The following is a 17,500-nucleotide window of genomic DNA, read 5'->3' as shown; positions in this document are numbered from 1 at the left end:
CAGTGCCTTTACATTTGGGGACATGGAGAGGAACAGCAGCACTAACAGCCAGGATGAGGGAAGGACATAGAATCAGCTAATGTTGACACCAAGTGTTCCTCAACCTGTTATTTATAAAGCATCCAAGAACTAGGGTTTCTAGGATCAGTTTGGCCTCTTAGATCATCATTAATAACATGACATAGACAGGGGCACCTGATCCTAGATCAGCACTCCAGCTCTTATTGTCTTGGGATGCTGTGTCAACATGGCAGCCATTGAAATTGTAAATCAGAAAAACGAGGTTGGTTAAACTCGGTGTACTTTATATTCGGCTTTGGGAGTAGGGAAGGGGCAGGAGTGAGAGGGGGAGTGGCAGTGAAAGGGTATACACACACACAGACACACACAGACACACACACACACACACACACACACACAGACACACAGACACACAGACACACACACAGACACACAGACACACAGACACACGCTAGCCATGCGTGCCAGGCTTCTAAGCTCTTCTTAGCTTTGGCTTGTGAAGGCTACACACACATTTAGGACTAACAAACATTCTCTGTGCTCAGTGAGCCCACGTGCTTTGGGCTGGTTTGGGTTGGTGCTCATATCTTATCTCGGGTTTGGGTTGGTACGCTACGCTACGCACCTCTCCCCCTGTCCCTCCGCCCCCCGGAACAGGGGTCACCTCCTCGCCCTTTGACCCTTTGTGGGAGTCGGCTCCTCCTTCTCCTCCCGCCTTCTTTAGGTTCCACACAGAGGGGAGAACACTATCACTCTATGTACCTATCTCTCTATCTATGTACCTATCTCTCTGTCTCTATCTCTCTATGTACCTATCTCTCTATCACTCTATGTACCTATCTCTCTATCTATGTACCTATCTCTCTGTCTCTATCTCTCTATGTACCTATCTCTCTATCTATGTACCTATCTCTCTGTCTCTATCTCTCTATGTACCTATCTCTCTATCACTCTATGTACCTATCTATCTATCTATGTACCTATCTCTCTATCTATGTACCTATCTCTCTGTCTCTATATCTATGTGCCTATCTCTCTATGTACCTATCTCTCTGTCTCTATATCTCTATCTATGTACCTATCTCTCTATCTATGTACCTATCTCTCTGTCTCTATCTCTCTATCTATGTACCTATCTCTCTCTGTGTGTACCTATCTCTCTATCTATGTACCAAATCTCTCTGTCTCTATCTCTCTATCTATGTACCTATCTCTCTATCTCTCGATATATGTACCTATCTCTCTATCTATGTACCTATCTCTCTATCACTCTGTCTCTATCTCTCTATCTATGTACCTATCTCTCTATCACTCTGTCTCTATCTCTATATCTATGTACCTATCTCTCTATCACTCTGTCTCTATCTCTCTATGTATTTATCACTATATCTCTCTATCACTCTATCTATGTACCTATCTCTCTCTCTATCACTATATGTACTGTACCTATGTCTCTATCACTATATGTACCCATCTCTCTATCTCTCTCTCTATCACTCTATCTATGTACCTATCTCTCTCTATCACTATCTATGTACCTATCTCTCTCTATCTATGTACCTATCTCTCTATCACTCTATGTACCTATCTCTCTCTATCACTATCTATGTACCTATGTCTCTATCTCTCTATGCACCTACACATCTATGTATCTCTCTCTCTTTATCTCTCTCCTTCAGGTTTGAAGCAGAGGTGAGATCTCTCTAGCTAAGTATATACATATATTTCTATCTCAATCCTAATGTAGGTTGCTATCTCGGTCTTCTCTTGATATTTCAGTCTTTCTCCATCCTCCAATTCTTAATCTCTGACATTCTCTCTCTCTCTTTACCGTCACAAAGGTTATTCTTACTCATGGAGTAAGTTCTCTCTCTCATCTATCAAAATCTTGGTCTCCCTGTCAGTGTCATTTTGTTTCTCCTCTCTCTCTCCCTTGTCTTCATCTCTCTGTCACCCAGCACTCGAAGGCCATACCATGTTCATCCACAAGGTGGCGACATAATGAATCCAAATACACACTGAGTGAATAAAACATTAAAGGATCCCTTATTGATGTCACTTGTTGAATCCACTTCAATCAGTGTAGATGAAGGGAAGGAAACAGGTCAAAGAAGGATTTTTCAGCCTTGACAATTGAGATTGTGTATGGATGTATTGTGTATGTAGATTGTGTATGTATGTATGTGTGCCATTCAGAGGGTGAATGGGTAAGACACAATATTAAGTGCCTTTGAATGGAGTATTGTAGTAGGTGCCATTCACACAGGTTTGTGTCAAGAACTGCAACGCTGCTGGGTTTTTCACACTCAACAGTTTCCTGTGTGTATCAAGAACGGCCCACCACCCAAAGGACATCCAGCCAACTTGACACAACTGTGGGAAGCATTGGAGTTGACGTGGGCCAGGCAACCCTGTGGAACGCTTTCAACACCTTGTAGAGTTTCATGCCCCGATGAATTGAGGCTCTTCTGAGGGCAAAAGGTGTTCTTAATGTTTTGTACACTCAGTGTATATACTACCTGTCTTGTCCCATACATCATATTATGAAATTCCTGAAGAATATCCTTCACCGAGGTAACAGTTTGACCATGAAACAACTGAACCTTCACTGAGGTAACAGTTTGACCATGATATAACTGAACCTTCAACGAGGTAACAGTTTGACCATGATATACCTGAACCTTCACTGAGGTAACAGTTTGACCATGATATACCTGAACCTTCACAGAGGTAACAGTTTGACCATGAAACAACTGAACCTTCACAGAGGTAACAGTTTGACCATGATATACCTGAACCTTCACAGAGGTAACAGTTTGACCATGAAACAACTGAACCTTCACTGAGGTAACAGTTTGACCATGATATACCTGAACCTTCACAGAGGTAACAGTTTGACCATGATATACCTGAACCTTCACCGAGGTAACAGTTTGACCATGATATACCTGAACCTTCACCGAGGTAACAGTTTGACCATGATATACCTGAACCTTCACTGAGGTAACAGTTTGACCATGATATACCTGAACCTTCACTGAGGTAACAGTTTGACCATGATATACCTGAACCTTCACCAAGGTAACAGTTTGACCATGATATACCTGAACCTTCACTGAGGTAACAGTTTGACCATGATATGATATCCCGATGACAGCTACAGCAAACAACAGAGAACGTTAGTGAAAATATGTCAAGAGAGAAAGACACGGGAACTTACGGTGTTCGTACTAACCTTAGAACTCTGCACGTGCAAAACCCCCGTGGAAAAACAGCCGGGAAGACGAGAGGAAGGACAGAATAGAGAGAAGACACAGAGAGACAGAGAGAGAAAAGGAAAAGGATGTTAAAAAACAACGGCCTGAACTTATCAAATCAAGTTCAATAATTTTTTTTCAGTTTGAGAGCTGAGGGTTAGAAGGTTTCAGTCAAAATTCTTCAAAGTTAAGAAATAAAAACCAATGTAGTATTGTTTTTTTTATTTTTATTATAGAATTAACAAAAATAACCAGAGAAAAAGTTGCACTAGCAGGTGTTAAATTGAAGATTAATTTCACCCAATGTGTAAAAACAAGGTGCAAGCCAGGGTTGGGGTCAATTCCATTTCAATTCCAGTCAATTCAGAAAATAAACCTAATTCCAATTCCAAATGTTCCTCATTGAAAAGCATTGAAGAGAATTGGAATTGAAATGGAATTGACCCCAACCCTGGTGCACACAGTAACGACTAGATGTAACCATGGTACACTAACCACTAATTTGCCATGCTATATAGGACAACAAAAGTAACACTATTTTCAAAAATAAACTGTAATTCCGTCCTTTCTAGCCTGGCCAAGTAGCACCAAGCAGGTGGGCTGTACACCACCAGCACACAGTAATCACCAGGCCTGAATAACATGTGTTATCCTGCAGTTCCCCCTCCCACCAAGGTGGGGCAGCGGTGAGCCATACTTACAGAGGGGGAGGTGGCTGCAGAGAGCAGAGGGAGGATCCCTCCACAGGCGATAATGATGTTGTCCACCATCTGAGAGATGAGGTGTATAGTGTTGTGGACAAAGATGATGTTCTCATTGCTGTTCACAAAGTCCATTACTGACTTGGTTGAATGGCTGGAGAGAGGAGAGGAGAGGAGAGGAGAGGAGAGGAGAGGAGAGGAGAGGAGAGGAGAGGAGAGGAGAGGAGAGGAGAGGAGAGGAGAGGAGAGGAGAGGAGAGCAAGGATGAGAGGAGAGGAGAAAGATAGGGGAGTGAGAACAGGGAAAGAGGAGAGAGTGAAGAGTTAATAATAAAGTGTTGTTCACGAGAGGGAAACGAGAGGTCTCCCGTTTATTTCAGTCTCTTTGTCTGTAAACTCAGTTCAAAAGGTGCTCACTCTCAAACCAAGGAATAACCCAAGGAGGAATAACCCAAGGAGGAATAACCCAAGGAGGAATAACCCAATGAGGAATAACCCAAGGAGGAATAACCCAAGGAGGAATAACCCAGGGAGGAATAATCCAAGGAGGAATAACCCAAGGAGGAATAACCCAATGAGGAATAACTCAAGGAGGAATAACCCAGGGAGGAATAACCCAATGAGGAATAACCCAAGGAGGAATAACCCAGGGAGGAATGACCCAAGGAGGAATAACCCAAGGAGGAATAACCCAAGGAGGAATAACCCAAGGAGGAATAACCAAAGAAGGAACAACCCAGGGAGGAATAACCCAATGAGGAATAACCCAGAGAGGAATAACCCAGGGAGGAATGACCCAAGGAGGAATAACCCAGGGAGGAATGACCCAAGGAGGAATAACCCAAGGAGGCCCGAGTCATACCGGAGTGAGCCTGGGGCACAGACCGGTTGTCATATTGACCTCTCATTCGCTGCACAGAATAACTCAAACACCTTTCATTGAGCTTCTTTATCTCCCCCTGAGAGTGGGTGTGGAATATCCCCTGGGTGTGGAATATCCCCTGGGTGTGGAATATCCCCTGGGTGTGGAATATCCCCTGGGTGAGGAATATCCCCAGGGTGTGGAATATCCCCAGGGTGTGGAATATCCCCCAGGTGTGGAATGTTCCCTGGGTGTGGAATATCCCCTGGGTATGGAATATCTCTTGTAACTTCAGTTGCTTCTTCATTTCCTACGTCTTGATCTGTAGTTGATTTGACCTACATAAAAGTGAAACACTGTACCCCAGGCCATCGCAGGACCATCTATCTCCAGCCCTGAGTGGCTCTGGTCTAAAATAGTGCACTACACAGTGTCTAGTGTGACTGTCTCTGACCTCCAGAGCGAACACACACATACACACACACACCTCCTCCAGACGTGTACGTCTGTCTCCAGGGCGAACAGCAGGTCAGTGAGGAGGCGCTGGTGCATGGGCGACCACTTGAACTCTGGGATACGGAACATGGTGGTGCGAGGGCCTGGGCTGAACTGGCGTCGCTGCTCCTCCGTCATGGGCATCCCTCTGAAGCCCAGGTCCACACGCAGGTCACGTTCCAACTGGGCCGCCGTACGACCGTGGAGAGCCTGTAGAGGGGAGGAGAGAGACAGGTCGAGGTAAGTCGGCGGTTCGGTTCCGGGGAAGTAGAGAGACAGGTCTAGGTAAATTGCCGGTTCGGTTCCTGAGCTAAAACCAACAGTTGAAAGAACCTTATTATTGACAATAAAACAGAAGAACAGAAGCTAAGCTAACATCTAAGATAACATCTAAGTTAAAAACCATGTCAGAGCTAATAACCACGGCTAAGCTAACAGCTTAGTTATAAACCATTTCAGAGCTAATAACCACGGCTAAGGTAACAGCTAAGTTATAAACCATTTCAGAGCTAATAACCACGGCTAAGCTAACAGCTAAGTTATAAACCATTTCAGAGCAAATAACCACGGCTAAGCTAACAGCAAAGATATAAACCATTTCAGAGCTAATAACCACGGCTAAGCTAACAGCTAAATTAAAAACCATGTCAGAGCTAATAACCACGGCTAAGCTAACAGCTAAATTAAAAACCATGTCAGAGCTAATAACCACGGCTAAGCTAACAGCTAAGTTATAAACCATTTCAGAGCTAATAACCACGGCTAAGCTAACAGCTAAATTAAAAACCATGTCAGAGCTAATAACCACGGCTAAGCTAACAGCTAAGTTATAAACCATTTCAGAGCTAATAACCACGGCTAAGCTAACAGCTAAATTAAAAACCATGTCAGAGCTAATAACCACGGCTAAGTTAACAGCTAAGTTATAAACCATTTCAGAGCTAATAACCACGGCTAAGCTAACAGCTAAGTTAGAAACCATTTCAGAGCTAATAACCACGGCTAAGCTAACCGCTAAGTTATAAACCATTTCAGAGCTAATAACCTTGGCTAAGCTAACAGCTAAATTAAAAACCATGTCAGAGCTAATAACCACGGCTAAGCTAACAACTACAGCTAGGTTCACTTTTAAAGTTTGAAAGTATCGAGATCGTTAAGGATACATTTTGCTATTGTAGTTAGCCAGCCATGGACTTGTTTATCTAAAAACAATAACCGACGTTAACTATAGAGTTACCTCAACTGACCTAAGACACTTGAGGTAAGATATTTGACACACCAGGACGATATACCTGAGTAGTGGCCGTGGTCTGGATCTTCATCTCCTTCCCATCATCAGACCTTTCTGTATCAGACGTGGTGCTCACTGTGTCACCGCCAGCCTTACCCCCTGCCACCTCTCCATCAGCCCCAGACGGACCCTCTCCCCCTGGGTAGCCCTGGATCTCAGCTGCCTGGCTCTCTCTCTGGGCAATGGAGCTGATGTCAGCCAGGGGGCTCTGGATCTTGAAGGGCCCGACCTCGGGGAGCCCTCCCTGGGCTTGGCTCAGGTCTGAGCCCCTGCAGGAGGTCATGTGGGCTAGGAGACTCAGGTCGTCGCTGGCGCTGGTGGAGGAGTGGACGGGGCCAGAGCCTAAGGGGTTGGGCTGGTCCGGGCTGGGCAGAACCAGAGGGTCTGTGGTGGCCAGTGCTGGAAGCAGCTTCTCATCAACCTCAGGGGGAGAGAAGAGAGAAAGATACCATTCAACATGTCGTCCAACATAGAGAAGGTGATGACGTCTCCCAGAAATACCACAACAACACTGGATGGTGCTTTCTTATTTAAAAAGGTGACACATTTTGACCTGTCAAAGTGAATTCAATAAAGTATATTGATGTGAATGAGAAAGACAGAGAGGACGAGAGGAAGGGAGGAAGGAAGGGAGGGAGAGAGGAAGGGAGGAAGGAAGAGAGGAAGGAAGGGAGGAAGGAAGGGAGGGAGAGAGGGAGGGAGGAAGGAAGAGAGGAAGGAAGGGAGGAAGGAAGAGAGGAAGGAAGAGAGGAAGTAAGGAAGGAAGACAGGAAGGGAGGAAAGAAGGGAGGAAGAGAAGAAGGGAGGAAGGAAGGGAGGGAGAGAGGAAGGGAGGAAGGAAGGCAGGAAGTAAGGAAGGAAGAGCGGAAGAGAGGGAGGGGGGAAGGAAGGAAGGAAGGAAGGAAGGGAGGGAGGGAGGGAGGAAGGAAGGAAGGAAGAGAGGAAGGGAGGAAGGAAGGAAGGAAGGAAAGAAGGAAGGAAGGAAGGAATGAAGGAAGGAAGGAAGGAAGGAAGGAAGGAAGAGAGGAAGGAAGAGAGGAATGAAGAGAGGAAGGAAGTAAGGAAGAAACCAGGTAGTGCAGCAGAGGCATCACAACTTCCTACAGTGAGATAGCTCCTTGATACTGTGTAAATACAGAGACAGTATTTATTCCTTATCATGATGTTGTTACTACCACAGGAAATGAAGGGACTATTCCTATTAAAACACCTTTTTAACCCCTACCTTGCTGAAGAGGAATCCGTTGTTGCTAGGGACACTATCTTTCTCGTCGGCAAGGGTGATGAGCGGACCCATGTTCCCATCATCCTCCATGGCGCCCAGCCCCGTGATCACTGTCTCATCTTTAGATGTCAGGTTACCGTGGTTCCCTTTCAGCTTCTGCACCACGGCACTGTAGGCGCTGTCCAGCAGGGAGTCCACCTCCACCAGGGGCCCGTTCTCTATCCTCCCTCCTCCTATCCCTCCTCCTCCCAATCCCTCCATCCTCCCTCCTCCTATCCCTCCTCCCAATCTCTCCATCCTCCCTCCTCCTATTCCTCCTCCTCCCAATACCTCCATCCTCCCTCCTCCTATCCCTCCTATCCCTCCTCCCAGTCCCTCCATCACTCCTCCTCCAACCAGTCCCTCCATCACTCCTCCTCCTCCGACCATCCCTTCTGGAGACAGATCCAGGTCGTCTAGTTTGACCTCTGTGGCCTCCACCTTCTCCGCCTTGATATCCACCAGGAGGTCATGAACTTCGACCCTAACGCCTGACCCCTGACCTTGCTCCCCAGGGGTCAATGCCTCTCTGTTGGGTCCCTTCACGCCCAACCCAACCCCTCCCTCAGCAAGCAGATTCCTGGAGACCCCTCCTGCTCCTCCCTCTCCGTACTCGGCCTCACTCTCGGGCGTCTGGCTCTGGGAGTGGTCGTCCAGCTCGCGGATCTCCAGGTTGCCGTTGACGACGGGGGCGGGCGTGGCCGAGAGGCCGGAGATGGTGGAGACAGAACCTTTCTTCCCCTTCTTGATGTTCTCCTCCTCCTGTCGCTGGTACTCCTCGTACATCTTAGCCAGGTACTCCTTATGGGCCTCGTACGTTACCTATGGAAGATCAATAACTAATAATCAATAACATCTTAGCCAGGTACTCCTTATGGGCCTCGTACGTTACCTATGGAAGATCAATGACTAATTATCATTATCATCTTAGCCAGGTACTCCTTATGGGCCTCGTACGTTACCTATGGAAGATCAATAACATCTTAGCCAGGTACTCCTTATGGGCCTCGTACGTTACCTATGGAAGATCAATAACTAATTATCAATAGCATCTTAGCCAGGTACTCCTTATGGGCCTCGTACGTTACCTATGGAAGATCAATAACATCTTAGCCAGGTACTCCTTATGGGCCTCGTACGTTACCTATGGAAGATCAATAACTAATTATCAATAGCATCTTAGCCAGGTACTCCTTATGGGCCTCGTAGGTTACCTATGGAAGATCAATAACTAATTATCAATAACATCTTAGCCAGGTACTCCTTATGGGCCTCGTACGTTACCTTACAGAGGGGGAAACATAATCAATAACTAATAATCAATAACATCTTAGCCAGGTACTCCTTATGGGCCTCGTACGTTACCTTACAGAGGGGGAAACATAATCAATAACTAATAATCAATAACATCTTAGCCAGGTACTCCTTATGGGCCTCGTACGTTACCTTACAGAGGGGGAGACATAATCAATAACTAATAATCAATAACATCTTAGCCAGGTACTCCTTATGGGCCTTGTACGTTACCTTACAGAGGGGGAGACATGATCAATAACTAATAACACCAGAGATCAATAAATAATCCATAATTTGTTATCAATGTGTTTTCATTATATAAACGGTACAAGGCTGATTGACATCATGTAACACTTGCAATAGTCTAACATGAACAAAATAATACCCACAACCCCCCCTGACTCCAGCCACCCAACATCGTGTGATTACCTTGGAGTGAGCAATGGACAACGTATCCACCCAGACCCTCCATCCACCCCACTCATACTTGATGGCGTGGTAGAGCAGGATCCTGAAGATGTTATAGACCATCTCCATCATCTTCTGTTCCTCTGGGCTCTTGGGGTTGATGTAACCCAGACTGAACATCCAGTCCTGCCACACTGAACACTGTAACAGACACCTAGAGACAGACAATATATCATCAATATATCATCAATATATCATCAATATAATCATCAATATATCATCAATAATATCATCAATATATCATCAATATATCATCAATATAATCATCAATATATCATCAATAATATAATCAATATATCATCAATAATATCATCAACATATCATCAATAATATCATCAATATATCATCAATAATATCATCAATAATATCATCAATATATCATCAAAATATCATCAATAATATCATCAATATATCATCAATATATCATCAATAATATAATCAATATATCATCAATATATCATCAATAATATCATCAATAATATCATCAATAATATCATCAAAATATCATCAATAATATCATCAATATATCATCAATATATCATCAATAATATAATCAATATATCATCAATATATCATCAATATATCATCAATATATCATCAATAATATCATCAATAATATCATCAATAATATCATCAAAATATCATCAATATATCATCAATATATCATCAATATATCATCAATAATATAATCAATATATCATCAATATATCATCAATATATCATCAATAATATCATCAATATATCATCAAAATATCATCAATAATATCATCAATATATCATCAATATATCATCAATAATATAATCAATATATCATCAATATATCATCAATATATCATCAATAATATCATCAATATATCATCAATAATATCATCAATAATATCATCAATATGTCATCAAAATATCATCAATAATATCATCAATATATCATCAATATATCATCAATATATCATCAATATGTCATCAATAATATCATCAATAATATCATCAATAATATCATCAATAATATCATCAATATTTCATCAATATATCATCAATAATATCATCAATAATATCATCAATATGTCATCAATATTTCATCAATATATCATCAATAATATCATCAATATATCATCATTAATATCATCAATATATCATCAATATATCATCAATTGGTCATCAATAATATCATCGATATATCATCAATATATCATCAATAATATCATCAATATATCATCAATTGGTCATCAATAATATCATCAATATATCATCAATAATATCATCAATATATCATCAATAATATCATCAATATATCATCAATTGGTCATCAATAATATCATCAATAATATCATCAATATATCATCAATAATATTATCAATATATCATCAATATATCATCAATTGGTCATCAATAATATCATCAATATATCATCAATAATATCATCAATAATATCATCAATATATCATCAATTGGTCATCAATAATATCATCAATATATCATCAATAATATCATCAATATTTAATCAATAATATCATCAATATATCATCAATATATCATCAATAATATCATCAATATATCATCAATTGGTCATCAATAATATCATCAATATATCATCAATAATATCATCAACATATCATCAATTGGTCATCAATAATATCATCAATAATATCATCAATAATATCATCAATAATATCATCAATATATCATCAATAATATTCATACTGTGATCAATAATACTGTTAGGGTTGTGTGTGTGTGTATATGTGTGGTGTATGTATGTGTGTGTGTGTGTGTGTGTGTGTGTGTGTGTGTGTGTGTGTGTGTGTGTGTGTGTGTGTGTGTGTGTGTGTGTGTGTATGTATGTGTGTGTGTGTGTGTGTATGTATGCATGTGTGTGTGTGTGTGTGTGTGTGTGTGTGTGTCCTCACCGTCTGTTCTCTCGGCTGCTGCTGAACAGTTTGATCATGTCAGACAGGAACAGTGTCTTGACCTCCATCAGTTCAGTACTGGGACTAGAGCTCTTCAACAAGGTCGCTACCACCTTCAGTATCACTGACAGAGATAGGGGGGTGGGAGGGATGGAGGGAGAGAGAGAGGAGGGAGGGATAGAGAGAGAGAGAGAGGGGAGGGGGAGGGATAGATGGAGGGAGAGAGAGAGAGGAGGGGGGAGGGAGAGATGGAGGGAGAGAGAGAGAGAGAGAGAGAGAGAGGGGAGGGGGAGGGATAGATGGAGGGAGAGAGAGGAGGGGGAAGGGATAGAAGGAGGGAGAGAGAGAGAGGAGGGAGAGATGGAGGGAGAGAGAGAGGGGAATGGAGGAAGGAGAGATGGAGGGAAAGAGAGAGAGGGAGTGGGAGATGGAGGGAGAGAAAGAGAGGAGGGAGAGATGGAGGGAGCGAGAGTGAGAGAGGGGGAGGTGTAGATGGAGGGAGAGGGAGGGATAGATGGAGGGAGAGAGAGAGGAGGGGGAGGGAGAGATGGAGGGAGAGAGAGAGGAGGGGGAGGGATCGATGGAGGGAGAGAGAGAGGAGGGGGAGGGATCGATGGAGGGAGAGAGAGAGAGGGGGATAGATGGAGGGAGAAAGAGAGAGGGGGATGGATGGAGGGAGAGAGAGAGGGGGGGGGGGGGGAGAGATTGAGGGAAAGAGAGAGAGGGGGAGGGGGGAGAGATGGAGGGAGAGAGAGAGAGAGGGGGGAGAGTTGGAGAGAGAGAGAGAGAGAGAGAGAGAGAGAGAGAGAGAGAGAGAGAGAAAGAGAGGGAGGGGGTTAGTTTTCATATCACAGGTACAACTACTTAATCAATATTTCCAAGAGGGCAGCCAATAATATTTCATCTTTCAATGCATCCAAAATGGCATCCTAATCCCTATTTAAACCTTAATAAAGACTGACAGACCCAGACAAGTGACAGAGAGAAAAAGGCGTGGACTAGACACTTACTGGGGTTCTGTATCTTGACGGTGGAGTCAGGTTCTGGGTGAGGCTTGTGGACTACCTGGGTACACACCTGTTCTGTTAGAATCTACAGGGAGATAGGACAGTTACAGCTGTCAATCCAACACAAGACACACCCCTTTAAGATATATTACACAAGTAAGACTTTATAAACAGGAAAATAAGAAGTTATTGTAACCATACACATGGAGGCCTCCCGAGTGGTGCAGCGGTATAAGGCAAGGCATCTCAGTGCTAGAGGCATCACTACAGACCCCGGTTCCATTCCAGGCTGTATCACAGCGGTATAAGGCAAGGCATCTCAGTGCTAGAGGCATCACTACAGACCCCGGTTCCATTCCAGGCTGTATCACAGCGGTATAAGGCACTGCATCTCAGTGCTAGAGGCATCACTACAGACCCCGGTTACATTCCAGGCTGTATCACAGCGGTATAAGGCAAGGCATCTCAGTGCTAGAGGCATCACTACAGACCTCGGTTCCATTCCAGGCTGTATCACAGCGGTATAAGGCAAGGCATCTCAGTGCTAGAGGCATCACTACAGACCCCGGTTCCATTCCAGGCTGTATCACAGCGGTATAAGGCAAGGCATCTCAGTGCTAGAGGCGTCACTACAGGCCCCGGTTCCATTCCAGGCTGTATCACAGCGGTATAAGGCAAGGCATCTCAGTGCTAGAGGCGTCACTACAGACCCCGGTTCCATTCCAGGCTGTATCACAGTGGTATAAGGCAAGGCATCTCAGTGCTAGAGGCGTCACCACAGACCCCGGTTCCATTCCAGGCTGTATCACAGCGGTATAAGGCAAGGCATCTCAGTGCTAGAGGCGTCACCACAGACCCCGGTTCCATTCCAGGCTGTATCACAGCGGTATAAGGCAAGGCATCTCAGTGCTAGAGGCGTCACTACAGACCCCGGTTCCATTCCAGGCTGTATCACAGCGGTATAAGGCACTGCATCTCAGTGCTAGAGGCGTCACCACAGACCCCGGTTCCATTCCAGGCTGTATCACAGCGGTATAAGGCAAGGCATCTCAGTGCTAGAGGCGTCACTACAGACCCCGGTTCCATTCCAGGCTGTATCACAGCGGTATAAGGCACTGCATCTCAGTGCTAGAGGCGTCACTACAGACCCCGGTTCCATTCCAGGCTGTATCACAGCGGTCTAAGGCACTGCATCTCAGTGCTAGAGGCGTCACTACAGACCCCGGTTCCATTCCAGGCTGTATCACAACCAGCCTAGATCGGGAGTCCTATAGGGCGGTGCACAATTGGTTCAGCATCGTCCAGATTTGGCCAATGTAGGCCGTCATTGTAAAAAAAATATTTGTTCTTAACTGACTTGACTAGTTAAATAAAGGATGAATAAAACATACCTTGTTGTGTGTGTGTGTGTGTGTGTGTGTGTGTGTGTGTGTGCCCTGGGACCCAGAGGATAGCCCCCAGTTTTACACCTCTGGCCTTGGCTACTTTGTTGCCAGGGGGTTACCTAGGTCCTTCCAGAACTCTCTCCCATGTCTAGTGTCACGTGACCTGGCCAGCAAATCACAAGCTGTACCAGGTGGGGGATCTCAAACTCCCAACACATTCTGTTATTTAGATGGACAGAGGACCAGAGAGATACAGATCAGAGGACCTCCACACCACCTTAACTCAGCCCCTACTGAACCTCTTCTGACCAATCCACCAACCCTGAACTGACCATTCAACCATTATCACTTCCACTAGTTCCTTCCTACTTCCTGGATGCCTCCACTAGTTCTCTCCTACTTCCGGGTTGCCTCCACTAGTTAATTCCTACTTCCTGGTTGCCTCCATTAGTTCCTTCCTACTTCCTGGTTGCATCCACTAGTTCCCTTCTGGTTGCCTCCTCTAGTTCCCTCCTACTTCCTGGTTGCCTCTACTAGTTCCCTCCTACTTCCTGGTTGCCTCCACTAGTTCCCTCCTGGTTGCCTCCACTAGTTCCCTCCTACTTCCTGGTTGCTGTGTGTTATGTACATCTGTCTCCTACGTGTCATTGCCACGCCCTCTAACAGAGATGATGTCAACGGCACCTTTTATCAAGACCACCACCAGTTGGTGGCTCCTCTACCCTGTGATGGTGTGTGTCAGGCAGTGGGAGGCTCTTGTGTGTGTGTGTGTGTGTTACCTACCTCATAGAGTGTGTTGTAGGTGGTGACGCTGACTGTGTTGGTGTGGATCATCAGCCTCTCTCCCAGCAGGGTGAACAGGCTGTGTGTGTGCATGATCTCCACCTTCCTCCTGCACCAATACACACACACACACACACACACACACACACACACACACACACACACACACACACACACACACACACACACATACAAAATATTTTTAATTGTGAGTGATGATTGTACCAATAAGACAGACTATTATTATAAGAATGTTGTCTTACATCAAATCTCATGTCACACACACACACACACACACACACACACACACACAATCACGCACACAAACACGCACACAAACACACTCCAGGTCTGTCTCTGTCAGGGGCCTTATCACCGCTTGGCCAAGACAGGAAGCAGCTAGTGGAGCTGTCAGTTACCATGACGCCCGGGGGATGGAGGAAGACAGGAAGCAGCTAGTGGAGCTGTCAGTTACCATGACGCCCAGGGTACGGAGGAAGAAATAAATGACAACAACAAATCGCCACAGCAACCAACTGGCCCAGCCGACAGCACGTTGCCATGACAACAACTGAACGTTCCATAAAACCGTAAGTGAACATCCAGCAGAGACAGATCTCTCCTCTCCTCTCCTCTCATTCAGACTGGAGACAGATCTCTCCTCTCCTCTCATTCAGACTGGAGACAAATCTCTCCTCTCATTCAGACTGGAGACAGATCTCTCCTCTCCTCTCATTCAGACTGGAGACAGATCTCTCCTCTCATTCAGACTGGAGACAGATCTCTCCTCTCCTCTCCTCTCATTCAGACTGGAGACAGATCTCTCCTCTCCTCTCCTCTCATTCAGACTGGAGACAGATCTCTCCTCTCATTCAGACTGGAGACAGATCTCTCCTCTCATTCAGACTGGAGACGGATCTCTCCTCTCATTCAGACTGGAGACAGATCTCTCCTCTCATTCAGACTGGAGACAGATCTCTCCTCTCATTCAGACTGGAGACAGATCTCTCCTCTCCTCTCCTCTCATTCAGACTGGAGACAGATCTCTCCTCTCATTCAGACTGGAGACAGATCTCTTCTCTCCTCTCCTCTCATTCAGACTGGAGACAGATCTCTCCTCTCCTCTCCTCTCATTCAGATTGGAGACAGATCTCTCCTCTCATTCAGACTGGAGACAGATATCTCCTCTCATTCAGACTGGAAACAGATCTCTCCTCTCATTCAGACTGGAGACAGATCTCTCCTCTCATTCAGACTGGATACAGATCTCTCCTCTCCTCTCATTCAGAATGGAGACAGATCTCTCCTCTCATTCAGACTGGAGACAGATTCTGTGGAAAGACTTTGTGACCACTGCTAACGTAATAAATGGCTTTATAAATACATTTGGATTGATTGATTGATTGAGTTACTGCTAATGGTAGCGACTAGTGGTGTCTGGCTCTCCAACAGTGAGGACCGCTGTCTCTCCGATGTTACATTTGTGATGTCATAATCAGGGTGACCTATATCTTTATAGAACTGGGCTCAGGTGGTGGGTTCTCATATAATGTGTTCTGAGGAAAATCTCTCAATCGCTTGCTCATAAACAGGACAATATCTCTCTTTGTCTCTCTCTTTCTTTAACCCTTCCTCCCCTTTAAACATTATAACAAAGTGGAAACTATCTCAACATTGAGATATACATAGGCACTTAATGGAACTCGTACTCTTGTGTAAACTTCTTTAAAACTACAATAAGTGTCAGTGCTCAACCTTGAAAACGTATTTGGGATAGGGGGCAGTATTTTCACGTCCGGATGAGGGTTAGGGTTAAGTAAACTGGGATAAGGTTTTGGGTTAGTAAACTGCTTGCTACTCAGGCCCAGAAGCTAGGATATGCATATTATTAGTATTGGATATAGTATTAGTATAGCATTTGGATAGAAAACCCTCTGAAGTTTCTAAAACGGTTTGAATCATGTCTGTGAGTATAACAGAACTTATGTAGCAGGCAAAACCCAGAGGACAAACATATATATTTTTTGAGGTCACTCTCTTTTCAATGGGATATCTTTGGGAATCCAGATTTCTAAGGGACTTTCTTGTAGTTCCTTTAGCTTCCACTGGATGTCAACGGTCTTTAGAAATTGGCTGAGGTTTTTCCTTTGAGAAATGAAGAAGTAGTACTGTTCAGAACGAGGGTAGAGAGAAGTGTACTCTTGGTTAGAGGCGCGGGACCTGAAAGCCCGCTCCCCTTTGTTTTCCTCCTGTATTGAACACAGTTTATCCCGTCTTAAATTTAATCGATTACTTACGTTAAAAAATACCTAGTTGTATTAGGAAAGTTTGGACAAAGATTACAGGTAACTTATGAGATATTTTCTAGTCATGTTGCGCAAGTTGGAACCATTGTTTTCCTGGATCAAACGCCCCCAAATAAATGGATATTTTGGATATATATCGATTGAATTAATCGAACAAAAGGACCATTTGTGATGTTTATGGGACATATTGGAGTGCCAACAGAAGAAGCTCGTCAAAGGTAAGGCATTAATTCTTTATTTCTGTGTTTTGTGTCGCGCCTGCAGGGTTGAAATATGATTGTTTGTGTTTGTTTGCGGAGGTTCTATACTCAGATAATAGCAACAAACACATACACACAAACAAACACACACACACATACAAACACAAACACACACACACAAACAAACACACACACACATACAAACACAAACACACAGACACACAGACACACAGACACACACACACACACACACACACACAC

The 17,500-nt window shown here is 44.2% G+C and overlaps 1 protein-coding gene across 2 annotated transcripts in view; it reads right to left on the bottom strand.

Annotated features, from left to right (window-relative positions):
* Positions 1 to 17,500, bottom strand: part of LOC110509475 (neurobeachin) — a 242,844-nt gene that overhangs the window by 52,263 nt on the left and 173,081 nt on the right. The window contains exons 20-29 of one of the 2 annotated variants that reach the window (XM_036967186.1): positions 14,734 to 14,842; positions 12,569 to 12,650; positions 11,559 to 11,682; positions 9,616 to 9,808; positions 8,263 to 8,712; positions 7,852 to 8,067; positions 6,628 to 7,047; positions 5,328 to 5,545; positions 3,980 to 4,133; positions 3,257 to 3,265 (exon numbers count right to left, since the gene is read on the bottom strand). In XM_036967186.1, coding sequence (XP_036823081.1) covers positions 3,257 to 3,265; positions 3,980 to 4,133; positions 5,328 to 5,545; positions 6,628 to 7,047; positions 7,852 to 8,067; positions 8,263 to 8,712; positions 9,616 to 9,808; positions 11,559 to 11,682; positions 12,569 to 12,650; positions 14,734 to 14,842 — 1,975 coding nt within the window. Of the gene's footprint in view, positions 1 to 3,256; positions 3,266 to 3,979; positions 4,134 to 5,327; positions 5,546 to 6,627; positions 7,048 to 7,851; positions 8,128 to 8,262; positions 8,713 to 9,615; positions 9,809 to 11,558; positions 11,683 to 12,568; positions 12,651 to 14,733; positions 14,843 to 17,500 lie in introns of those variants that run through there. The other variant, XM_036967185.1, reaches the window with a different exon arrangement.

This window comes from Oncorhynchus mykiss, chromosome Y, assembly GCF_013265735.2.
Source record: "Oncorhynchus mykiss isolate Arlee chromosome Y, USDA_OmykA_1.1, whole genome shotgun sequence".
NCBI classification, from domain to species: Eukaryota; Metazoa; Chordata; class Actinopteri; order Salmoniformes; family Salmonidae; genus Oncorhynchus; species Oncorhynchus mykiss.
The sequence above is the reverse complement of the archived record's forward strand: the minus strand, read 5'-3'. Positions and strand labels throughout refer to the sequence as shown.